The following is a 26,942-nucleotide window of genomic DNA, read 5'->3' as shown; positions in this document are numbered from 1 at the left end:
AAAAATAAATAGATAAAGAATGAATTGAATTGGACTTTGTAGACCGAAATTGATACTAAAGATCAATATGCAAAAAAAAATTTGAGGGTTAATTTGCAAAGCATAAATAGTAACTAAATTGAATGAATTGAGAATCTGGAGGTGAAATTACAAACGATGATCAGATTGTAATGCGACTCAAAACACCAGGGACTACGGAGAGAATTTAAGAATTTTCTATTTACAAACCAATCCTTGTTATATAAATACACCTTCAAACCCCAAAATTATCATTTAACACCAAAACACAAAAAAAACCCAAAAAAACCTAAACACTCTCCCCTCTCTCCTAAGCCAGCCATAGCCCGACCACCGACCGGTGACCTCTCTCCACCGCACCGCCGCCGCTCCGACCGCCGCTGGCGGCCGGGCAAACCCAAAACACCCCGAGACATTCACCTTCCCCCGAGATTCTAAATCTGAACCCCAAAACATTAAACTCGAACCATCCCAGCGTAGATCTAGGCAAACAAGTCTCGGCCTTTTACCTTTTTTCTGCAAAAAACCGTTCGTTTCCCGGCGAGCCCTCTCAGTTCCGACGGGCACCACGATCAAAGCCTTTCCTCTTGTGCGAATGGTTTGCTTTGTATTTGTTTTTTTTTTGGTGATATGTGTAGTTTTGGCTTGTGTGGGTTTTTTGTGGGTTGTGCTTGGCTTTGGTTCGGTGTTCTCACCGATTTGTTGTATTTGGTTGTTCTACTTGATGGTGCTCTCGATGATGATGGGTGTTGTCTGTGTACTGTGTGTTGTTTTTGTGGTTCGTATGATCGATGATGGTACCCCTATGAGTTGCTTGATGATGTATTTATACAGCCCCGTCGGGGACTATTTCCGATGATATGGGGGTTGTGAACGTTGTGGTCGATCATCCTGGGATTTCCGGCCGACCGTTTCGCTTGACTCTATTGGTCGTTTGGGGGTTAGACAAACCCTAGTTGCCTTGCAATCCTGGTCATTGATCCTCATCTGATCTAACGGTTTCGTATTGAGCGACGATGGTCCCAAGCTTGAAAACCCTAACTGTTTGGGCTGGTTTAGGCCCGATTTTCTTGAACTGATTGGACAATAACTCTGGACCTGAAACGAGAAATAAAAAATAATAAATAATAAATGAAATAAAGAAAAATAAATAAAGAAATAAAGAAAAATATTTTTTTAAACTATATAATATATATGTTTTTGGGCAGCCTACTATCCTACCTCCCCCTTACCACATTGCATATGGGAATTGGGTTTTGTTGTTGTTGTAATATATATGTTTTTAAAGAAAATAATTTTCAAAACCATATAATATATATTTTTAAAAAAATAACTTTCAAAACCACATAATATATAGTTTTGAAAAAAATAATTTTCAAAATTATATAATATATAATTTTTAAAAACTAATTTTCAAAACTATATAATATATATTTTTTTAAAACTAATTTTCAAAACTATATAATATATATATTTAAAAAAACTAATTTTCAAAACTATATAATATATATATTTCAAAAAAATTGTTTTAAAAACTATATAATGTATATGTTTTCAAAAATGTTTTTTTTAAAGACTATATATTATATATGTATTTTCAAACACCATTTGCAAACTGTAATGTATATATATATATATATATATATATATATATATATATATAAAATAAAATGGACGAAAATGAGTGTCTACATTATAAATAAAAGAATTTCAATAATTTCATAATTTAATAAAAATATTATTTAATATATAAATATATTTTTTAAAATTATAGTACTAAGATTTTTGATTTGACAAATGATGTATTTTTTTATTAAGTTAAAGGTGATTATAAAATAGTATTTGTTATAAATACTCTCAATCATTTGATAATAAATATTCAATCACTCTTGATGTCGCTGGTGTTTGAACCCATGAGTTCTAAGAACTTCAACGATTTCTTTAACTACTTAAATAAATTGGTTCGTGCGACACATTACACATTTTAATGTATATTACATGTTTAGTAATTTTTCTAAAAACCAGTTAAAGAATTAAAATAAAAAAATTGTATTTTAAAAATAAATTAATGCATTAAATTAAAATTACATTAGACTATATAACGATTTTGACTGTACTATCGATATTTTATTTTCACAGAAATCATTTCTAAGGGGCCAACTAAAAGCAGGGGCGAGTATGTTGTTTTCCGAAGAAACGACAGTTGACAAATGAGCAAACAGATTTCGAAGGTCCACGAGGTCCGAAATGACCCAAAACGACGTCGGTCATCACGATGTTTTGGCACGGGAATCGTTTGCTGCAATCCATGGAAACAGCAACCAGAGAACGTGAAGTGCCCACATGTTCCTATATGTAACATCTCGGATTTGAACAGGAGAAGCCGTCTGAAGAAAAAAAATGTCGAATTTCATTCAATCTCGATGAAAATAGTAAATTAGAATGAACACATATAAAAATCATTACAATTACCTGTTGATTGCATGAAGAAAGAGGGCAATATGTCTGGTCGATAATGATCGGGTTCCGAACTCTATCCATGAAAATATCTTGAAATAATAAATTTGAAACAATAACTTGAATCGGAGATTCCCATGTTTTGATTCTAACACCGTTGTCCGTTTTACGGAAAATGCACTTTCTTACAGAGACACCATGGACGTTCTTTTCACCTTGGTACTTGCCTAGGCTTCCTATGCTTATACCATGTCCGGGGCCACAATGAACATTGGAGACATCAATTTTCGAGCTCCCTGAGAGGATGGCAACACATTCATCGCCGGTGCTTATTTTGGAGTGTAAAATTCGGATGTGTGTCGAGCTGCCGATCTTGATACCGTCAGTGTTGGGACTGTCATCTGGGGCGAGTATTTGTACATTGGACACGTTTACGTTATTGCATCCGAAGAATCCGATATGAGTTGCTTGCAGCTAGGGTTGGTTTGGCAGTCATTCAAAAACCAAGCAGAAGGTCCTTGGCCATCCAATGTGCCACCACCTTTCATCGCCAAATTATTTACGTACTGAAACCCAATCCAGTTTTCAGCATCCGATGAAGCTCCCATTGGAGCCTTTAAATGCCCATTCATCGAGAATATTATGGGACTTTTGCATGGACCGGAGAATTCAACTGCTCCCAACATGTAAACTCCTTTAGGTACATACACTATTGAAACTCCATTTCGATTGCAGGCGTCTGTCCATGCTCGAATAAAAGCCTAAACACCAACATGCATGCACATAAATTAATAGAGAGAAATAACAAAATAATACATGAAAATGTCTATTGCAAATACCTTTCGATTGTCTGTTCGGCCATCCGCGACGGCACCGTAATCCCTAACGTTGAAAGTTCTTACACTTTGAACTTCGGAGAGGGAAACGAAGAAGAAAACTGAAAAGAAAAGCATAGCAAAATCGATTTGGAGAGCCATTTCTTCCGTGAATGATGAGAACATTCAATCCAGAAGATGTTATATTTATATTGATTTTGATGTTTGCACAATTTTACTGATTTCTTTCTAACTTTCAAATGGAAGTTACGATTCTGAGAGAGCTCATTCATGGTAACTACTTAATTTTCTTTGATTTTATGAAATTAAAACCTTTAATCATGGTTAATTTTCTTTGTTCATCAGGCAATGGATCTTTGATATCAGTAATTAATGAGTTGATTCAAATATTTATATTAATCAAGGTTTTACTAAATCCATTTTTCGTCGGTTACCTTGATGTGTAGCTGGAATGACTTCACTTAATGAATACCCTTTAAGTATTGTTCTAATATTTAATCTAGCAGTCGCAATGATATAAGGAAATATTGTTCTAATTAGAGAGTATGAATTCCAATAGTTGTATTTGTAGAGTGTGTACATTATTGATAACCAAGAAAAAATTTAAACAAATACTATATTTTTTGGGTATAAATTATTGGTATTCGATCTACTGATTGACTAATCCGGATCAGATACTGTAAAGGCGATGACGACACTCCCAACCTAATTTACTCTATTCGTAAACGTCAGGATTCAAATCTCTGACCTTGTTTAAGATATCTAATGTCTCCTCCTAGTAAACCAACCGGTCGTTGGTAAACAAATACTTCTTTTTAATCTTATTAAAAAAATATTGTACTAATGTCAATTTGATTAGAAATTTTTAAAGATATAAATTCCAATAGACTTAAACTATCATCTTCGAATTAAGATAATTTATTGGACGATTTTAGGTTAATGGTAGGTTCACCACACTAATAATATATTATTATAAATATTATATCAATTAAAAAATTAATCTAATTTTATAAAACGAACGAATATATTCTGGTTGAATATATATATTCACTTGTATTGAGGCCATACTCTAAAATGATTTAAATTAAAGATAATTTAATTTAATTTAAATGATCAAACAAATAATCCGGCCTCTCCCAGAAGAAAAAGAATACTTGGTGAATTATTTAGAAGATTTTGTTCTTTGAAAGAGAAGTAAAAGGAAGATTGATGGGAATGTCTCGAAAACGGCAGGTTAATATAAAGCTAATATACGACGTTACCGGATATATTAAAAGATATTTAATAAATTCGGTTTAGCGCTACCGGAAATGTTGACTAATAATAATGTAGTAGGTCTAAGTCATGAAGAAATATTAAAAAATTGTGCAACCGACAAACTTAACTTGTCGGTTCGTGTCGATCCAAATTAAAAATGTATCGATCCACAACGATATAACATATAAAACTATGACAAAACCAGTATTGAAATGATAAAACCGGTAAAGTGGTACTGAATATATTTAAAGTGTCGGTACTTTAATATAAGGATCGACACTTCGTTAATTTAAAAGAGAAGCAGTTTTAGCGCCTATAAAGTGTCGATACTTTCAAAAAATATATCGATCAACAACGATATAACATGTAAAAATATGATAAAAATGATATCAAAATGATGAAACCGGTAAAACGCTACCGGATATATTGAAAGTGTCGAAACTTTATATAACGATCGACACTTTGTGAATTTAAAAGAGAAGCAGTTTTAGCGCCTATAAAGTGTCGATATTTTAAAAAATGTATCGATCAAACAAAGATATAACATGTAAAAATATGATAAAACCGGTATCAAAATGATAAAACCGGTAAAATGATACCGGATATATTAAAAGTGTCGATACTTTCGTAAGTACGTGTAATAAATTATCGATACTTTCAAAGAAATACGTAATTATCCTTTCGAAAGTATCGACACCTGACATAAAAGTATCGACACTTTTGTATTTGTATCGATTAAATATAAATAACATATCCGATGAAAATATAAAGGTCATAGCTAAATATCCTCTGAAAATAGATAGAACGGACGAGTTTTTGAAATCGAAGCGTAATTGTTGCTGCATTTCAGAAGGCGTTTCTAAAGCGAAGTTTGTTTGTTTGTTGCTGCAGTCGAATCGAAAAGTATGTTGTCGAAACCCTAATTTTTTATTATTACAGTAATCGCGATAGGGTTTTTATGTGTTGTTTGGGGTTTTGGAGTAAAGAAGCATTTGGGACCGATTGCAGGTAGAAAGTGATATTCAAGGAAAAATATAAATGTCGATACTTTTATTAAATATTATAGGTAGAAAATGATATTATAGGTTGTATAAATGTGCCGACACATTTTATAGTAGCCATTCAAATTCTTTTGAAGAAAAACGTTTTACCACAAGAGTAGTTATCTATATTTGTATATTGAATAAAGTGTATGTAACAAAATAATTTGATTTGCGTAAACTGATATATAAAGGCCAGGAAAAATGGAGTTAATGGGTTGGAAAATTGTTGGTGGCGCATATGACTTTGAAATTGAGGCTGAGACTCGAAAGCAACCAAAGGGTGGATATATGCACTTCTAGTAAGTATCAATGTCTTTTTGTTATTATTGTTGAAATGGTAATTGGATTAAAGTATCGATAAACTTTAAATTGATTACAAATTTTAAATGTTGACAGTATGGCCGAATGTAAAAGGATGAAGGAAGATGACACACAGAGCGGTTCAGTATGTAAAATGAAATTGACATTGAGTATTATTTAGTGTTAATGTATTGATTAAGAAACGTTTATGTTTAATATTAGGTGACAAAAGATGTGAGGTCTAAATGGAATTCGATGAGTGATGCTGAAAAGGAACCTTACATCACATAGTCAAGGAATAATAGTAAAGAATGCAAAAAACGGAGGAAAGCACATGAAAATAAGGTATTCATTAAACTTGTAAATACGTTGATACAAAATATATAAGAACTATAACATTATATATTGTTAAAAAATGTAGGAAGTGTCGACAAGGTGCAACATTAAAAGAGTGAATTCATTAATTAAACACCTTAAGGAGAATGGTCAGTTGAATGTGCTGGGAGAAATAGGTTTTAGATCGTTGGTAGGAGTAAGGGATCGACCTATTCGGAGGGAATTGTGTCGATCCTTGATGGCGCAATTTGATGTCAGATAATGTATTGCTAAGTATGGTGATTTTTCATTTCCTCTTGGGATCCCATGTGCTGCAGCCGTATTGGGGGTAGAAAATGAAGGAAAAAGTGTTGTAGAAGTCTGTAAGAGTAAGGACTGGAAAGCACTTGCCTCCAAATATGGTTTGAAGCAGAATGTGACATATGCTGAAATTGAAGAGGAAATAAAAAGTGGTTCTTACGGGGGGATGAGCTGAAGGCCAGAGTTCTATTATACCTTGTCGGTATCTTTCTTTATCCAACGGGTGATACGTCAACGAACAATGAATATATGAAGCTCATTTGCGATGAAGGCTTGAAGGGTGAATTCAATTGGGCTGAATATATGAAGCTCATTACTTGTGACGTGCCAACACCGACCTCTTTCAATGTTGTTGCCTCATCGATATCAACCTTACTTACAGCTCTATTAGAACGCATAAATGGTGTCATAGCAGGTGTGCACAATGCATGATTATGTTTCTGATCAGACTTACTTATAACCCACTGATCATTTGTATTTGTTGCTGTAACTAAGACTCTAGCCTTACATCATGTTCTTGTGACTGGCGTATGAGCACGTTGACGATCAACAGTATTGACTTTTGATCCTCGAAACCCTTCTTTGGAACAACAAAATTCTTGTGTCTTCACATTCCCTTCCACGTCAAGCCGTGTTGTTCCCTTACATGCACTAAACCCATGTTCCCGTGCGAATCCCTTGTAAAAGTACCAAGCTTGATCACGTGAACAGAAGAGCTGACAAACCAATCTGTCAGATTCATCAACATTATGTACTTCATGGCATTCCTCGGTTGGCTTAACATTGTCTACATCAGTATGATCCATGGCAAAAATTTTGTTGTGCAAGTTTAGTGGTCCCGGAGTTGATGGAGATGTAAGCAAAAGTTCATTTTGAACATGTTTCAGTCGTGCTGCTTTCAATAAGATGTGGTATTGGCAATGGTAGTTAAAGGGTGGGTACAACATTAAATTCACAATACATATTTAGGTATGTACAATCACTACCTAAATATGTGTCAATACATTTTCTACCTAAACACATTGTTAAATTTAAATTCTAAATAATGTTTTATAAAATATCAAAACAATCAAATAATTCTTTGTGTAAATGAAATTATTAAATTAATATTGTTGGTGTAAAACATGAAACACTATTAAAAAAAATTGAAACATAAATTACATAACTTTAAAAAAAAGTATAGATCTTTTTTATAAAAAATATAGAAACTTTCAACATATCAGGTAAATTTTATCTTTTTTAAAAGAGAATAAGTTATATCATCAATAAAGTGTCGATACTTTATAAAAATGTATCGATCCATAACAATATAACATGTAAAAATATGACAAAACCGGTCTCGAAATGACAAAACAGGTAAAGCGCTACCGGTTATGTTGAAAGTGTCGATAATTTATTATAAGTATCGACACTTTTGAAATTTAAAAGAGAAGAAGTTATAGCGCCAATAAAGTGTCGATACTTTATAAAATGTATCGATCCATAATAATATAACAGGTAATAATATGACAAAACCGGTCTCGAAATGACAAAACAGGTAAAGCGCTACTGGTTATGTTGAAAGTGTCGATAATTTATTATAAGTATCGACACTTTTGGAATTTAAAAGAGAAGAAGTTATAGCGTCAATAAAGTGTCGATACTTTATAAAAATGTATCGATCCATAACAATATAACATGTAAAAATATGACAAAACCGGTCTCGAAATGACAAAACAGGTAAAGCGCTACCGGATATGTTGAAAGTGTCGATAATTTATTATAAGTATCGACACTTTTGGAATTAATAAGAAAAGAAGTTATAGCGCCAATAAAGTGTCGATACTTTATAAAAATGTATCGATCCATAATAATATAATATGTAAAAATATGATAAAACCGGTCTATAAATGACAAAAGGTGAACGCATATAGTGTCGATACATTTATAAAAAGTATCGATCCAAAAAATATCGAAACCTATAATTATAATGTAATAGGTAAATTTGCAATGTTACCGGTATAAATATACCAATTTACTTATAAAATAGGTCAATATAAGCGTTACCTATTACATTATATAAGCGCTACCTAATATGTTATTGTATTTGATAATATTTCCGGTTAAATACCTATTTTATTATATAAGCGCTATCTATTACATTATATAAGCGTTACCTAATATGTTATTGTACTTAATAATATTTCCGGTTAAATAATATAACATAACCGATCTAATTTTTAATCGGTCACTTGTTTAACCGATCACGCCGTATATTAACCGTTTTTTAAACGCCGCACAACAGAACTACCCAAAATTGATTCCTTTTTTCCTCTACGACTCAACCCCTTTCCTAATAATCCCTTTCTTCCCATAATATTCTTCTTTCAATTCCATTATTTTCTCAAAACTTAATTTCCCATTAAAAACAATAATTTCAGTTAATTTAATATGCATTTTACTTAATCAATATTGAATAAATAAAATTATAAATTTAAATATTAACGTAATCTATTATAGATGAAATAAATCAAATTGAGAATATTGTGTTATGGACAATATCTAATTTAAATTAATAAGACAATGAATCGGCCAATATATATAATATAAAAATGTTACTACAAGTAATATATAAACAAATAAAATGAAAACCTATGTTTTTGTAGGAGAATGTTGTGCTTTGTTTTCTTCATTAGCGTTGCAAAATCTCTGCTTTATTTTTGAAGTCTCGAATTTCAATTCCTCGGACTCCATTTACAGGATTTGAAGGTCAGTTTCTTTCATCTCTCTATCTACAATTAATTTAGTAAAGTTTCCACCTTTTTTTTCTAGTTAGCTTTGTATATTGTTTCTTATAGAAATTATCTGTTTTCCGAAATGGTTTTGCTTTGAAGTTTTATCTTTTTTTTTCGGGGTTTAGTAATGGGTATGCTAATGTTTCTGAAAGGAACACGCTTTGGCTAGTTCTATTGTGAGAACTGGACTTGGTAAGTCCATTTCTTTTAGTTATACGATAATTGGGGTTTTCTCACTGAATTTTATTAGTGAATTCACATGCTGAAAGCATGCTTTTGGAAATTATTAATTTGTTTCTATGTTTAATTTTGTAGCAATATTTTGCAGAATTTGCAGGACCCTAGGTGCATGATTTTACATAGTGAACTGCTGTCAAATTTGACTAAAATTTTGAATTTTTTGGGGTGAGTTTCATTATGTTGGAGGTTTAGGTGCTGTTTGATTATTTGTTCAAAGTGTGTGTGATATTTTGAGTATTAGTTTTTGGTTTTGGAGAATTTGAAGAATAATCAAATAGTAAGTAGAAGAAGGAGAGAACAATTTCTACAACACAAATTTGATATATTATCGATGGGAAATAAGTTGGGAAGGAAGAGGCAAGTGGTGGACGAGAGTTATACACGTCCACAAGGGTTTGGTTTAGATATAGATGTGGATATTAAGAAGCTGAGAAAGCTGATACTTGAATCGAAGCTCGCTCCATGTTATCCCGGGGATGAAGAGTGCTGTTCTGATCTTGAAGAATGCCCAATTTGCTTTTTGGTATGTATTTGTTTTTGTTTTTTTACAGGCTCTTTATTGAACGTTTGTTTTTAAATGTAACACCTGTTTTTCCCCCCATTTGATTTTAGTATTATCCAAGTCTCAACAGATCAAGATGTTGCATGAAAAGTATTTGTACAGGTAAACCATCAGTGATGTTTCTGACCGATACTTAGTTATACTTATACTGCTGATTGGAACTATGACACATTTTATCAGTGTGTTTTCTGCAGATGAAGAATCCAAATTCGGCCCGTCCTACCCTGTATCCTTCACGTTAATAAACTCGACCATAAAACATTTCATTTTAATGAGTTTTCTATGTACTTGTATTCCAATTATTTGCATTCTTTGACATTTTGAGGTGTCCTTTCTGCAAAACTCCAAACTAGGCTGTGGAGTATCGAGGTGTAAAATCAAAGGAAGAAAAAGGGATAGAGCAAATCGTAAGTCCACCTGCTCTCTCACAGAAAAGCTAAGAAAGGTGTAAATCCTATGGTTTTCATTAGATAGAAAATGTATTTATTTTCTCTATCTAAATTTGGCAGGAAGAGCAATGTGTCATAGAAGCACAACTTAGAGTGAGGCAGCGTGAACTTCAGGATGAAGAAGATAGGATGCAGAAAAGACGGGTGTTGAGTTCTTCAAATTGTGTTGCACCGGGAGAAGCTCAAGATAGTTCGGTTTCAGGTATCAGTATATGGCGATTCTTAATTCCCTCTGACATTCTTCTAACTTGGATTTCCCCCTCACATTTTCTCCTTGGTTGCAGCTCGTTCCTCGGGTGTGGAGGAAGTAGATTCTTCTCGAGATTCCCAAGCTGCCTTGATGATTAAACAGCCCTCAAATTGGAAGGGAAACAGGTAGGTAGAGTTTTACGTAGCTTTCCTTCCTCATTATAGAATTCATGATTCATGTTTAAGAGGAAAAAACAGTGCACAGACATTATGTTGTTAAAATTGCACAAGTGTCGATCTCTCAGGCTTAGGTAAGTTCATTCATTGTTGAATTTATGATCCAGGAAAATCTGATTTTATCTTCTATAACTATCTTGTATCAAATCCTAAACTTCAGGGATGATTTTGACTTGGATCTAGAGGACATGATGGTCACAGAAGCAATTTGGCAGTCAATTCAGGTATAATTTCTCAGCGTGTTTTTATATATTGCCTACTTTAATTGATTTCGTTGTCATAAATTTGATCCCATCTGATTTGATTCCTTTAACTGATGATATAGGATGATAGCAGGCTGAGAAATTCTAACCGTGGAGAAGCTGCTTCTTTGGTACAATATGTTTCAAGCGATCGCTATCTCTCTCCTGCCACAACCACAGTGGCTGGTTCATCATTGTCTGCTTCTGGTGGTCTTGTTTGTTCCGTAGCTGCCTTTGCGGAGCGTCAGCAGATGACTGGAGAATCTTCTCTCGACTATAATGTAAATATGCCAGCAATTGATATGCTTCCCAGCAGCAGCAGGAGTTGTAATTTGGACCGGGTTGCTGAGTACTATCCTCCTGTACAATTTCCGGTTGACATGTATCATAAATCAGAAGTGGCTGATGCAGGGACTAGTTATGAAAGCTCCGATGTGACAGAATATGTCGACGCAATCTCTACAATACCACAACAAGCTGAAACAAGGGCCAGTTTTTTGTAATCTCCCGAATCCATCATTCCCAAAAGTTACGAGGAGCAGATGATGTCTATATCAATGGCTTAAGGTAGAGCTATGACAAGAGGCATTGGATTTTCATGGCATTAGATTTCCACAGTCAAGCTACCGGTGATCTTTTTGCGAACAGATGATGCTGACCATGGCTGTTAGCTAACCTCACCTCGAGCTGGGACAGAGTGCACAAGTAGCTCCCCACAACCCAGTTTAAAAGTCAATGTATTGATGATCTTTTCACTCCGTACATAGGTACCAATTTGAGAAAATGTGTGTACATATATTAAGTATATATTTAAGCACACATATATATATATATCATCGAATATCAGGATTTATGATTAGGTACTGGATGTATGTTGTTCCATCATGATGGTCAACTTTGGGCGTCGACATTAAATTTTCAATGTGGGGGTGGGGGTCCTTAGCCCCAAAGAGTAGTTGAATTTTTTTGAGAAAACAATTAAATTTCACCTGCGTCTTTCCCTTAATATAAGGAAAACTTAACTTGTATTGGACTTCACATGCTTACTCGTGGTCTAGGCTTTGTTATTATTTTTATTTTTTTAATAGTTTACAACAACAACAATAAAACTCTATTCTCATATGCAATGAGTAAGGGGAGATATGGTAGTAGGATGTCCCCAACGTCAAGTTGAGAGCAGTTTCTGTGGAAGACCTTCAACAGTCAGAAAATTTAAAAATAAAGGTAAAATGCAATGCATGTATAAATAAATAAATAAATACATAGTTGAACAGTCTTCATATGCGCGTCTGTAATGAGAAGTAATCCATGCGTAAAAATCTCTGCATATAGACAGAAACGTAAGATCCGACTAAATTTAAAAGGAGAAAACATGAAGAGAATGATACACAGGAGTCAACGATAATAAGCTACAAGAAGGAATACAATCAAATTAGTTAAAACCTAAACTAAGGCAACACTACTCCGCTACTCTAGTTTTAAGCCTTCATAAATTCCAATGACATAAACATATATAAAAAGTAAAAGACATGGAAATTACTACAAAGGCATTAAAAGAAGACAGAGATGATACACCCTATGGATGTGACTCGCACTACTCCCTTACCCTGGTTTTAAGTCGCCATACTTTCCTATTAGAGGTCATGTCCTCGGTAAGGGCTAAATCCTTCAAATCAGATCTCAAGCAGTTTTCTCACTTCCGCCTTGGTCGCCCTCTCCTTCTGACACCTTCGATTGTAATCGACTCTACCCTCCTGACCACATCTGACGGTTGTCGCCTAAGGACATGTTCAAACCACCGTAGTCTTTCCTCCCTCATTTTTTCGGATATAGGTACCACCCCAAGGACATCCTAATAGCAAAGTTTGGTGTCATGTCCCACAGAGTCCTACCACATGCCCATCGAAGCATTCTCATTTCTGCGGCCTCCATCTTCCTTATGTGATCCTTCTTGATTGCCCAACATTCTGATCCATACAGCAGCGCTGGTCTTATTGTCATTCTATAAAAAAATTTCTTAAATTTTAGAGGCACATTCTTGTCACAAAAAACTCTAGTAGCAGTCCTCCACTTTAGTCATCCCGCCTTTATACGGTGTGTAACGTAATCATTCACACCCCCATCTTTATGTATTATAGACCCTAGGTACTTGAAACAATCATTTGATGGGAGGACGTGTCCTTCTATGTATACTTCTACATCTTCATCGTTTTGGTTCCTACTTGATAAATTCTTGATATTATTAATAACTTGACCTCATAAAAATAATAGATGAAAAATATGTGAAAGATCACGTTGACCTAGATTCTTTCTCTAATTTCAATAATCGGGTTATTGGGCTTTAAATTTATTGTCTTTTTATCATCACATAATTTTGACTCTCTTATACATGGTTTTTTAGAACCGGATCGGTTAGCGAACCGGTCATGTTACCGGTTCACTAGTTCAACTGGTCGAATCGGTCCGACCGATCGGAATAATCGAACCACGTCATAATTATTTAAAAAATTAAATAAAAAATACCAAAAATATTTAATAAAAAATAATTTTTTATATCACAAGTCATATTCAAAGCAAGTCATAACATATATAAGTTAAAAACCATAAAATCAAGTGAAACAAAATGATTCAAATTAACTACAACATAATATTTAAGGTAAAACATATTAAATAATAAATATAATTATATAACTATAATTAAAAAATAAATTTGGGGTTAAAAAATTATAACAAAATGATATTGTTTGGTTTAATTTTTTTTTAAAAAACAATCTCACATGGCTAAGAAACATAGAAGAGCATCCCAAAAGTCTAAAGAGTAAAAATATGAGAACAAAACAATCTCACATTGCTAAGAAACATAGAAGCGCATCACAACTAACTTCTATAAATAATAGAGGTAATTTGGCATTCAAAATCATGGAACCTTTTGGTGAGCATTGAGTGAACTATTCTTTCACTTCAATCAAGCTCGAATTTTAGGCTTCAATCGAGCTTCTAATTTTTTTTTGAGTTCAAGCCTTTTTTGAGTTCAAGTTTCAATATTATATTTCGAGTTTGAGTTAAACTTGATAATTTTTAGCTTGTGAGTTTGAGTTGAATTGAGCTTATTTTTAAAGTTTTCAAGTTCGAGTCGAGCTCAGCAATATTCGAGTTCGACTTGGCTCGTTTAACAAACGACGTTGTTTGGTTTAATTTTTTTTATAAAAAAAAAAAATCAAAAATCCCGGTTTTTCCCGGTTTTCAGTCGGTCCGGTTCGAACGGTTCAACAGTTCTGACCAATTCACTAATAACGGTTCAACCGGTTTAGATTAAATCGGACTAAACAACGGTTCTCAATTAAACCGATTAAACCGATCGATCCAATCCGATTTTCAAAACAGAGCTCTTATACGTCTTCACAATCACTTAAAAAATACTTATTAAATAATCTTATAATAGATTTTTAATTAATAATTAATAATATATGTGTAAAGCAATCAATCTATAGTTGATAGGGACTATTCATATACATCGCCATTGGCAACAGGTGGCCTTCTTTAAAGAAGGGCCAAAGTCGGCAAATATATAATACAATTGAATTTATATAATTGCATGCACAAAGATTTTGTACCTCTGGAAAACTTGAATCTGAAATTTCATTTTTTTCCCCATAAATTTAATTTTACTAATTATTTTATTGAGAAAATAATCTCAGTGACCAAAAATGCCTTATAATATACGATTTTAACCAACTTTTTTGGATTTGCCAAAATGACCAACTAAATCGCAATGCGATCGATAATTCGCAACGCGATCTCCGGTATCGCAAATCAGTTTCTAGATTCGCAACGCGATTCTGACTATCGCATTGCGATTTTCCTGATTCGCAATGCGAATACGTAAATCGCAACGCGATTACGTAAATCGCAATCCGAATACGTAAATCGCAATACGAATATGACTATCGCAATGCGATACATAGCGCCATTCGTATTAACGCGTATTTTTTTTTCAAATTCCAAACACGAATATATTAATATATCGGAACACTGAACCGTCCACAGTATATCCCGTAATCGCAACTCATAACCTAAAACCTTAAATCACAACTCAGTCTCATCTCCATCTCTCACTCTCTAAGGCGACATCCGTCCCCATCTCCGACGAAATTATTCCCCACGACGATAACAGTCTCCATCTCCGGCGAAATCATTTACGGTCAGAAATGGAAAATTAACCAAATCAACCACCGAGGGTTAGTTTTTTTTAATTATTTTTATTTTGAAATTTTTTGTATTATTATTAGGTTTTTCATATTGAAATTGATAATAAGTTTACTGGTGTTTTCAATAATAGATTAACCATTTCACTTAGATTGCTTATTATATTCATTCGATTGCTGCCAATACTGCTAAACTGTTTAGTCTTTAACCCTGTGAAGTTAGTATTTGTCTTTGTTTTGTCTTTTGGTTGAAGTAATGCAATCCATTCAAGTTTCTTTCAATTTTAGTATTTGAAACCAAGAATGACTATCGCAACGAGTGAATCGCAACGCGAAAATGACTATCGCAACGCGAATTTGACTATCGCAACGAGAGAATCGCAATGCGATTTTCATTTCGCGTTGCGATTCTTGCGTTGCGATAGTCAAATTCGCGTTGCGATAGTCATTTTCGTGTTGCGATTTTCATTTTCGTGTTGCGATTTAAAGTTTCAGAAACTATTCTTCTTCTGCAAATTGAAACTTGAATGAATTGCATTACTTCAACCAAAAAACAAATACTAAATTCACAGTGTTGCAAATTTAAGTTTGAAGAATAAACTACTACTCTTTATTGTTCATATCTTCACAGTGTAGTTTTTGGTATATCTAAATTGGTATGTTTATTGTTTTTGCAGAACTTTTATTCGGCTCAATTGACCTTAAGAAATAAAGTAAGCCTGGCCAAAACAATTGCGTCGAAGCTTTCACCTGCACAAAGAAAAATATTTGAGGATACTTGCTTCGGGCCATGGCTGAAAGTACAACATACGGGTGGAGATGCTATGTTGACCCATCTGTTTCTTCAAACCATGACTAGCGATCTACCAGAGACTATACAACGTCGTGATGAAGAGATATGGTTTGATTTTCCACCGGCGTATACGTGTTTTGGGTGGGAGGAGTTTTGTTTAATCACCGGTCTACGCTTCGGACACGATGATATAGATCGGTACACTAGACATATTACCCGCCTATCATGGTTTTCCCGGGTTTTTCCTGAGCAGTCAACGGAGAAGTCGAATTTACACGTGGAAGATTTGACGAGATTATTGAATAAGAAAGATGGTTTTACTCGGATGGATGACGTCGATGTTGTCCGAGTATGCCTTCTAATACTTTTGCAAGCCGGTTTTTTAGGCAGAGAGGCCCGACAACCTATTCCTAATGATCTAATTAAATTGGTAGATGACCTAAATGCATGTAACCTATTTTCGTGGGGTTCATATCTATGGAGAGCTACATGGAATAAGTTGTCGTTTGTCTTTAATGATCGGAAAGGTTTGGGTGGCGATGGTTCCAAATACACTTTATCAGGCTTTATTTGGGCCTTTAAGGTAATAATTTTTATATAATGTTTCCAAAATTATAATTAATTCTTTAATAATTACTAATGTTTGTTATTATATTGTTTGTAGATTTGGATATTTTAGGCCTTTCCCGCCATGCAGACATATGCATTAAAAACTTCTAATGATATTCCTAGGGCTATTTCCTGGAAGAGGAAACGGTCCTTGCAACAATGGGAAGATTTACTACCGTATACTACAATAAATAATGTAAGTTAACACAAATACTACCATATGTTTATAAACAAGTTATTAGTAGTACACGTTTAACTTTGTTTGAGCTTTTATATTGTTAGGAGGCCAACACTCCATTACAGAGGCTGGCACCCATGGAAGCTGAGCTTGCCACTGATTGGTGGCAAGCTAGTAAGCTTTTTTTTGACGGCACGGATGATGAGCAGCCACCACTTCGAGAGCCATCACCTCACCCAGAGCCATCACCTGATCAACCCGAATATACACCTCCACAACGAGAGTCATCACCTATTCTGTCACATCATCGAGCCTCTTCTCCACCATCACCTCATGATAGGCGACCGGCAAAGATGCCACGACGTTTATCTCCCTGTTCTCCACCTCCACCTCCACCTCCACGGGATGAGTTAGGGGAGTTACGTAATGAGGCCAATGCCTTGCGTGAGGAGGTCGGTACTTTACGCGATGACAATGGTGCATGGCGTATTGAGGTGTCTACTTTACGTGGTGAGGTAGCAGCTCTACGTGAGATTGTAGCATCGTTGCAGAACGAGGTTCATACTCTACGCAACGAGGTAAGTTAAATATTTTTCATATTTAACTTGATGATAAATTTACTCGTAATTTCACTTAGATTGCTTAGTAAATTCATTCGGTTGCTGCCAATACTGTTTAACTGTTTATTCTTTAACCCTGTGAAGTTAGTATTTGTTTTTGGTTGTCTTTTGGTTGAAGTAACGCAATCCATTCAAGTTTCAATTTGCAGAAGAAGAATAGTTTACTATCGCAACGCGAAAATGACTATCGCAACGCGAAAATGACTATCGCAACGAGAGAATCGCAATGCGAAAATGACTATTGCAATACAAAAATGACTATTGCAATGCGAATTTGACTATCGCAACGAGAGAATCACAATGCGAAATGAAAATCGCATTGCGATTCTCTCGTTGCGATAGTCAAATTCGCATTGCGATAGTCATTTTCGCGTTGCGATTTTGTTGTTGCGATTTTCATTTCGCATTGCGATTCTCTCGTTGCGATAGTCAAATTCGCATTGCGATAGTTATTTTCGCATTGCGATAGTCATTTTCGCGTTGCGATTTTAAGTTTCAGATTCTATTCTTCTTCTGCAAATTGAAACTTGAATGAATTGCATTACATCAACCAAAAGACAAATACTAACTTCACAGTGTTGAAAATTTAAGTTTCAAGAATAAACTACTACTCTTTATGTTGTCATTGAACCTGCACTAAACCTATATGTTGTCCTTTTAAATGTTTATATAAGTGCTTACTTCTGGAATGATATAATAATGACTTGGGTGAATACAGTGCAAGTTTGAAATATATTTGTCTTTGTTCTCACTGTTTAATATCATGTTTGTTTATTTACTGATTTATGTATTAATTTATTTTTAGCGGCCCTCTAAGGTGGATGCTCTACGTCGGGTTTTTCTTGCAAGACGGAGTTCACGCATCAGACGGCGTGCACGTGCCATTACATCTCCGTTCACCCCAATAGTGCAAAGAATCCGTAAGAAAAAGCCCGACTCACCTGTCATCGTTCAAGAGGCCTCCCCTATCGTTCAAGAGGCCCCTATCATCCCTCAAGAGTCCCATCCCACCGTTCAAGAGGCCACTGTAATCGTTGAAGATGTCCCTCCCAACATTCTAGAGCTCGATTCACACGGCGTAATATATCGAATTATTGAGAAGCCCCCTCACGTGCCGGACATGATGGATGACTGTTGGCTTTCGTATAAGTTACCGGCCAGTACCATTCCGGCAGATGAAGTGGAGAGGAAACAACTACCAGAAATAATTCTGGATAATACCCTTTGGGCTAAGACCGCAGTTGATTTTTATCTACATGAGCGGAGCCAAGGGTGTTACGCTGACATATACAAACTCAACGATGATATGCATTTGTTGATTGAACGGTCTTGGTGGGGTGTATTATTAGGGGTTGAAGACAACGGCTATTTCGATGGGGGATAAGTCTTATATTTCTTATATTTCAGTTTGATTAATTTTTTTTAAAATTTATGTAATTCACTAATATATGTCTTTTTTTGTAAAACAGTATATTGATGCATGGGTGACACGTCTTCTAATTGTAAGGAAATTGAAGAAAAATATTAAAAAAATGCGATAAACAATTATGCCGACGTCTTTTCATGTAGTTCACTTGAAGAATCAACGACAAGAATCATATGTGTTGACTAATGGACAAGCTAAACTTTATCCTGCATGGTGGGAGGTCGATAAGGTTAGTATATTTGTTTAAATATTTTAAAGGTCACTACACCAAAACCGGCTTTTTGCGGCGTTTTTTTTCTTCATATAGCGTCGTTTTTAAGCGCCGCTAAAAACACATGCGACATTATGACAAACGTCGCAAAAAGCGCCGCTGAAAATAGCGTCGCTAAAGTTCGCGGCATTTGTTAACGAAAAACGCCGCAATAGGTGACGATATATAGCGGCGTTTGTTGAAAAAACGCCGCAATAGGTGTTGCTATTTAGCGGCTTTTGTCTTAAAAACGCCGCAATAGGTGTTGTCGTTTAGCGGCGTTTTCCCCCAAACGCCGCAGTAGGTATCGTTGTTTAGCGGCGTTTTTCCCAAAAATGCCGCAATAGGTGTTGTTGTTTAGCGGTGTTTTTCAAACAAGCGCCGCAATAAGCGTTGAGATTTAGCGGCGTTTTTATCGAAAACACCGCTACATGTTATGATATTTAGCGGCGTTTGTGGTAAAAAAACGCCGCTAATAACTATGTATATAGTGGCGTTTTCTTCACAAAACGCCGCAAAAGAACCTGACTTCTGGTGACTTTTATTTACAAACGCCGCTATGGTTATCTGATTTCGCATATATCATTTTTTATTTTATATTACGTAAATTTAATATTCTATAGCATTATCTAATAACAATAAACTTAAAATTTAATTACGACACAAATTTTGTAGAAAAATAAATCAAAATTTATAAAATAAAATTAAAATGTAGCATGGTTCAACATTGGTCACTAGAATATCATTGAAAGCTCAACTGACAAAAAAAGAAGGAAAAGATGCATGTTCTGTTCTTGGAACTACCGCAAAATAGTCTCTGCCTCAGTCCGAACTTTTGTATCCACTGATTGGGCAGCCAGCAGAAATTTAGTGTTCTCCATAGCCATTTTAACTAACCTGCAATTGGAAACAAAAAACACTATTCAACATTGATGAATATGACACAAATACATCACTAGAGATTGCAGCCAGTTATAACTGAACAATATCAAACAGTCATATATAGTAATAATCATGGTTGGAGCCTTGGAGCAGATGTTGAAGGAACGAACTTATCAAAACCACACAAGTTATCCGGAAAACATAAATCAACATTTACCAAGCTTAATATAGAGTAGAATATCATTGCCAATGATAGGTCAACAGTGACAAATATGCTAAAATAGTGAAATCATACTTAAATCCCTATACTTAAATAAGAATATTAAAATTTCACGTGCATGCAGTAACTTCTTTGTTCAATTTCTTAATCGTTGTCCCTCTCAATGATATTTTCATATTATTTGATTTTGAAGTTCAACCTAAACGAAGAAATAAAAGCATTACAATTTAATGTTTCTAGGGTCTATCTTACAATTACATAAACCCAAAAGTTCTTCAAACCCCCTTCGCACAATCATAGAAATCAAACACAACGGTTACTGAAAAGAATAAGAGAGAGAGGGACTCACATTAAGGGGGCCAATAATAGTCCCAGTTCATGACTGCATGTATATATCATCAGTATCATCCATTCCATAGCTAACAGTTCCATCCCCAATTCCCTTTTCGCCCATCTCAAGCTCTTCCAGCAATCTGAAATTCCTGGGCACTGCACAAAACCATACATTTTAGTCCCGATGTCATAATTGTAACAAAGTCATGTATGAAGATTTTATGAAGACCGTCCTTAAAAAATTCAGTTCTAAAAAATATTTAAAACAAAAGTTTCTTCAATAGCAAAAAGTAAAATCCAAGACTAAAAGAAATGGTTGGATGGTATGTCAAAGAATCCAAAACAGTCAACAAGATACCAGAAATAACTGAAGTAATCCGATAGAATACAAGCTAAACCGCAAACATTTGTTTCCAAATGTTCAGTTAAGACGGCTAGCACTCTGTAAACAGATGCATATGAATCCCACATCACAAGTACCGTTGATTAATCTCATCAAATTCCTTGAGAAGTGGATCAATGGTTTTGATGTATGAAACGACTAAAAGGAAAAAGTTACTTCAAAGCTTGTACAGTCCACACATCATAGTCAATTGGCTATCTTAGCAAAGTTTCGAGCATTTTAACTGTTATTTCTTCTTCGTTTTGAATATACTCGATCAGTATCAATATTCTTTACTTGAAACAAGGTACATAGACAAATGTTGTTAGATCTAATTAGTTTAAATATATTGCAATGGCTTTACAAAAAGTAAACATTAAAGGATCAAGAAGTAAACATTCAAGGATCAAGAAGGCTTTACAAAATCAGGGGAGAGTGGAAGTTTCTCAGTTTCACATTGCAACATAGAAAAATGATGCTTCTGTATTAAAAGGAAATGATCATAGCATAACCGCATAAAGGCTACAAGCCAACAAGTATTCGTAATATATAATCATATAATGGTACTGTGAAAATTTAATTAAGAATACATGAGTCAGAAATAAAGAGAACATTTACAAGCATTTATACTGAAAAATACATTTATATGAGAGAAAGTGAACAAAACAAAACCAACAATTAAAGAACAATAAACATGGAAAAAGCATGAACTAACTCCGCATTGCAATGAAGACAATCATATTTAAAATGAAGAAAGCAGTAATTCTGGTTTCACCAGTACAGTCCAAAATAACATCATAACATAATAACAACAAATGAGTGAAACATTCCAGTGAAGCACAAGAAGTTATATATTTTGATCAAGATGGAAATGACCAAATCAGATAATACATACAAGGATAAATATGTTTAAGCATTTTTTATATCAATGAAGTTGTGAATCACCAACGAAAGTTAAATATACAGTGAACTCTGCTATGAAACTAGCACATAACAAAAATGTCTTCTTTCTCCTTTGCAACTTGCTTTTTTTAATTAAACATATAGATTAGTACCTGGGAACTTTTTACTTCCGATTTAAACTTTTTACAACCAAAAATTACACCGTAAAAGCAAACAACCGAATCCAAAAACCCAATTAAACAAACCGGGGCCAAACTTCACACATATAGCACAAACCACCCCAAAAAACACAAATCGAACTCTCACCAATGCACCTAAAAAACAGACAACAATGCATCCCGGCCAAAACAGACTCGAAACTAGCTAGATCTAACCATTACCTCTCCTCCCAACAAGAAACTTTGGCATAACAGTAGGAAACGACCCTGGGACAATTGAGTTAAGAACTAACAGGAACTAAAACGGACATGCACTGCACCGCACTCCTAACAGACAGTACCAGTTATATCCTGAAAATGCAACAATAAACTAACAAAAGTGTAAAGATCACACAAATTGTGATTACCTGAAGAGGTCCCGCAGCTACCAGACTGAACGAATTCTTGTTAAACTGAATCATGAACCCATCAAGAGCGATCTGTGTGTTATTCTCAAACAGCAAGCTGTAAAATATTTGATCATCCTGTCGTGTTAACTGTGCACTGATTTGCAAACCTTGTCCAGTTGATGCTGGTAACAAAATAGGCAAAGGGGGCTGCAATCATAAAGGTAAAGAAAATATCATTTCACTTAAAAACTATATCAAAATCTTTTTCGAGCATTTGATCGAACAGAATAAAAGCAATCTCAATTCACTTAAACTCAAAAAAAAATTACGAATCCGACAGATTTAAGATACAATCCAAATAAGAAAAATTTAAAAAAAATCAATAGAAGTGAAAAATACGAGTACCTTCACAGCCAGAGAAGTCTCCTCTTGGCTCTGAAAGAACCGCAATCAAATCCATCTTCAACAGCCTTAAAACATGGGTTTTAATAAATTTTTTAAGTTTATCTTCATCATCCTTAAATCTCTTTAAACCTAATATTACGAAAAGGGCTTCTTTCCCTATCAGCTTTTTACCTCTCCAAAGGGGACCTCTTGGTCTTCCATCATGATATTGCTTAAACCCTGAAATTGGTTTATGGATAACGGGTAGTAGAGGTGAAATCTGAGGTTTTAGAAGAAACGGAGATCTCGTTATGCCGTTTTTTGTGAGGTTCTGAAGGAGGATCGCCGTTAAAATTGGAAACTTTGATTTTAAAAAGGCGCGAGTTGCCATTAGAGCTTGAAGAATATGAGAACGTGAAGGGTTTAGGCGAAGTAAAATGCTCCCAAGTCCAAGCAAAAAGAAACGGTGCGTTCTGAAGTAAACAATCAAATTACGAGTCTATAGCGACGTTTGGTATTAAAACGCCACAAAAGTACGTGTCTATAGCGGCGTTTGTGTAAAAAACGCCACTAAAGTACGAATCTATAGCGGCGTTTGGTATTAAAACGCCACAAAAGTACGTGTTTATAGCGGCGTTTGTGTAAAAATGTCACTAAAGTACGAGTCTATAGCGGCGTTTGGTATTAAAACGCCACAAAAGTACATGTCTATAGCGGCGTTTGTGTAAAAACGCCACTAAAATACTAGTTTATAGCGGCGTTTGTATAAAAACGCCACTACATTACGATTCTTTAGCGGCGTTTTTATACAAACGCCACTAAAGTATAGTATTTTGCGGCGTTTGTTCAAAAACGCCGCTATATATAAACAATTATCGGCGTTTGCAGTAAAAACACCGCTACATCCGCCGCTAAAAACCATTTTTGCTGTAGTGGGTGTTCATAAATAAGTGCGCAATTTGAATTATTACATTTCGATGCAGGTGTTTATCCCTGTTTTGGACCGTACTCATTGGCTTCTCATCGAGCTTCAGCTCCCATCCCTAAGATAATAGTATATGACAACATGATAAATTACATATCATTGTCTGATTTGAGAGATATGATTAAGGGATGGAGCTCTCATTTGGCTAAATTCTTGGATGCAATTGATTATTGGACTAAGTCTGGAAACAAGAAGCCAAAGAAGTTCAATGTTACAGTTATCAGAGACGAGACCGCGCCACAACAAACGAAGGAAGCCAGAGGAGATTGTGGTCCTCTCGTATGCATGTGCTTGGAGCGTTTGACGACAGGAAGTACACATTTTCTACCTCCCACCGATAGAGATAGAGGTGCAGTAGGCTTGTGGTTTCGGCATTTTATGGTTAGAGCGATATATGCGAGACGCTGCCTACCTGTATTCACGTTATGAAAGTGTCCATAAACAATTTGTAAGTCAAATGCAAGTGTTGTTAAACATATTTACTCTTTTTGGTTTGAAAATGTTTGGTTAAGTAGCTAGAATTCAATAATTTGTTGTTTGTAGGTTTTAGATGTGTAGAAAGTGTTGTTGATTCAATGTTTGGTTTCTGCAGGTTAATCCTGAAGTGAGCTGCGTGAAATGGATGTATGGGTGCAAAAGTTGATTTCATTATTATTTTTTGATTGTTTAATTGATTTGTAAAAGATGATTTGTAAATGTTGATTTGTTTAATTGATGTGTACATAATATTTGTGCTTGTTTAATTGATTGAAATGTAATAGTTGATTTGTTGATTTCAATCTGCATTATGTTGAATGCAAAACAGACTATCGCAACGCGGAAATGACTATCGCAACGATAGAATCGCAATGCGAAATGAAAATTGCAACGAGTGAATCGCAATGCGAAAATGAAAATTGCAACGCGAAACTAATTTCACGTTGCGATTTTCATTTTCGCATTGCGATTCACTCGTTGCGATTTTCATTTCGCATTGCGATTCTCTCACTGCGATAGTCATTTCCGTGTTGCGATAGTCAATTCCGCATTGCGATAGTCATTTCCGTGTTGCGATAGTCATATTCGCGTTGCGATTTCCACGTTGCTATAGTCAAATGAATGTCTAATAAGTGATAACAACTGAACATATCATAACAATGTTCAAACTCAAGTTACTAATACATGCCTAACTGAAAATGTTAAAAGTTCACGCATAATATACACATAATACAACGTTTGCATTTAAAAATCACCTAAGCTAACAGTCCCAAAAGGTGAAGCCGGTTGTGATTGGGATTTTGATGAGGATCCATATTTTAGTAGAGGAAAGATGATTGTGATGGCACTGGTGATCCACATGTCAACCTTGTATGACAACTTTCCTTGCACCGATTACATGTCGATCTCTTCTTCTCTTCACCCTTAGACGGTATACGATCGTGACTTTTTGGTCGGCCAGGTAGCCTTCTGTCCATGGCTGATGGCAAAACTGTTTGTAAGTCATCTGGTATGTCCCACTCAGAAGGATGTTGAATAGGGTAGACAATCTCGCCATAAGTCTGTCGATATACTTCTGTAGTGTAGCAATCCATAGCGTATGCGCTTGAATCAACTTGGTTTAGATGAAGAGAAACTTTTATAACATGGCCACACGGATAACCAGATGTTTGTCATTTCATACAACTACACGTCTTTGCATTTAGATCGACAAGCCCATTTAAGTTATTATCCAGTACTTCAAACAAAGTGTTTGAACATGGTTCAACTCTCCATGACGTTGACTTCACAACACGTTTCGTTATCTTTTTTTTTCTGTCCATGGTGTAACACGATGTTCCAATGTTCCTGTAAATTTAAATAAATAATACTTAGTAAAATATATGATAAGTTACGAATTTAAAGAAATAATACATGCATGGTTTCTTTTCTTGTAGTACCACTGTTGAATAGAGGCTCGAAAAAACTCCATTAACATAGTAATGGGTAATTTCCAGGAATGACGACTTAGAGCGTTGATTGATTCTGCACTATTAGACGTCATGAAACCATATCTTTCTCCAAGTTGATGTACTCTTGACCATCTTTCAAACCCGACATCTTCTAGTGTTTGAGCACACTAAGGTAAAACACGTCTTAAATAATTTATATGCTTATTAAAATCCACTTCCCGATAAGCTTTTACAGCATTCCAGTATGTCCATTTGTGATTTTTTATACCAACAGACATTGATTTTAGATTTCTATACAAATGAACACCACAAAGTCCATGAAAAGCATATGGGAAACACCTTCTAACAGCGTTGCCAATTGAGTTTGCCCTATCGGATATGATTTTCAGATTGCTAATAGGACCTATGTAATCCCTAAGATGCCCCATAAACCATGTCCATGAATTAGAGGTTTCAGATTTGCCAACCCCGTAAGCTATTGGCAGTATCTCATTGTTAGCATCCATGGCTACTGCTAATAAGTTTACTCCAAAGTATCGACCTTTTAAATGTGCTTCGTCAACTATAATAACTGGGTGCATGCAATTAATAAACAAACAAATCTACAAAATCATATACACAAGAAATATAATCATTTAAATGTGAAATGCATGTAACTAACAAAAATGAGTCAACAAAATTATATTGATTTACTAACCGCAGCACCAATGGCGATAAACAACAACTCAAAGCGTCCATCTCTATCTGTTTTGATATGAGTTACCGACACAGGATTTTTCAGCTTTAAATTGTGACAATAAGCCGGCAGTTGGGCAAACGATGCTTCCGGCGACCCCCTCAACAATTCCAAGGCATAACATTTGGCTCTCCAAGCTTGAGAATATGAGATTCTAATCTTGAACCGAGCATTCATGTCAGTCATAATTTCATGTCCCCGATATACCCTACCATTCAAAAAACATTAACTCAGCCAGAAAACCACCCAACACCTTTTTGTTTGCCTATCTATGGTGAGGAAAAACTTGGGTTCTTGAACATGTATGTTTATCAATAAAAG

General features: G+C 35.0%; 1 protein-coding gene and 1 pseudogene across 1 annotated transcript; one reads left to right on the top strand and one right to left on the bottom strand.

Moving 5' to 3' along the window:
• Positions 1 to 2,288: 2,288 nt before the first annotated feature.
• LOC120127773 (polygalacturonase-like) lies at positions 2,289 to 3,452 on the bottom strand. The gene is made up of 4 exons (XM_039145601.1): positions 3,315 to 3,452; positions 3,039 to 3,236; positions 2,491 to 2,949; positions 2,289 to 2,405 (listed from the first exon to the last, which is right to left on the bottom strand). The coding sequence occupies exons 1-4, from the start codon at positions 3,450 to 3,452 to the stop codon at positions 2,289 to 2,291; spliced, it is 912 nt and encodes a 303-aa protein (XP_039001532.1).
• A 6,227-nt stretch (positions 3,453 to 9,679) lies between these two features.
• On the top strand, positions 9,680 to 12,002 carry LOC120127888 (annotated as a pseudogene).
• The last annotated feature ends 14,940 nt before the right edge of the window (positions 12,003 to 26,942 follow it).

The sequence above is a fragment of the Hibiscus syriacus genome, unplaced genomic scaffold, assembly GCF_006381635.1.
Source record: "Hibiscus syriacus cultivar Baekdansim isolate YM2019G1 unplaced genomic scaffold, ASM638163v2 tig00110472_pilon, whole genome shotgun sequence".
Taxonomy (NCBI): Eukaryota; Viridiplantae; Streptophyta; class Magnoliopsida; order Malvales; family Malvaceae; genus Hibiscus; species Hibiscus syriacus.
Note: the sequence above shows the minus strand (reverse complement) of the source record. Positions and strands in the feature narration are given on the sequence as shown.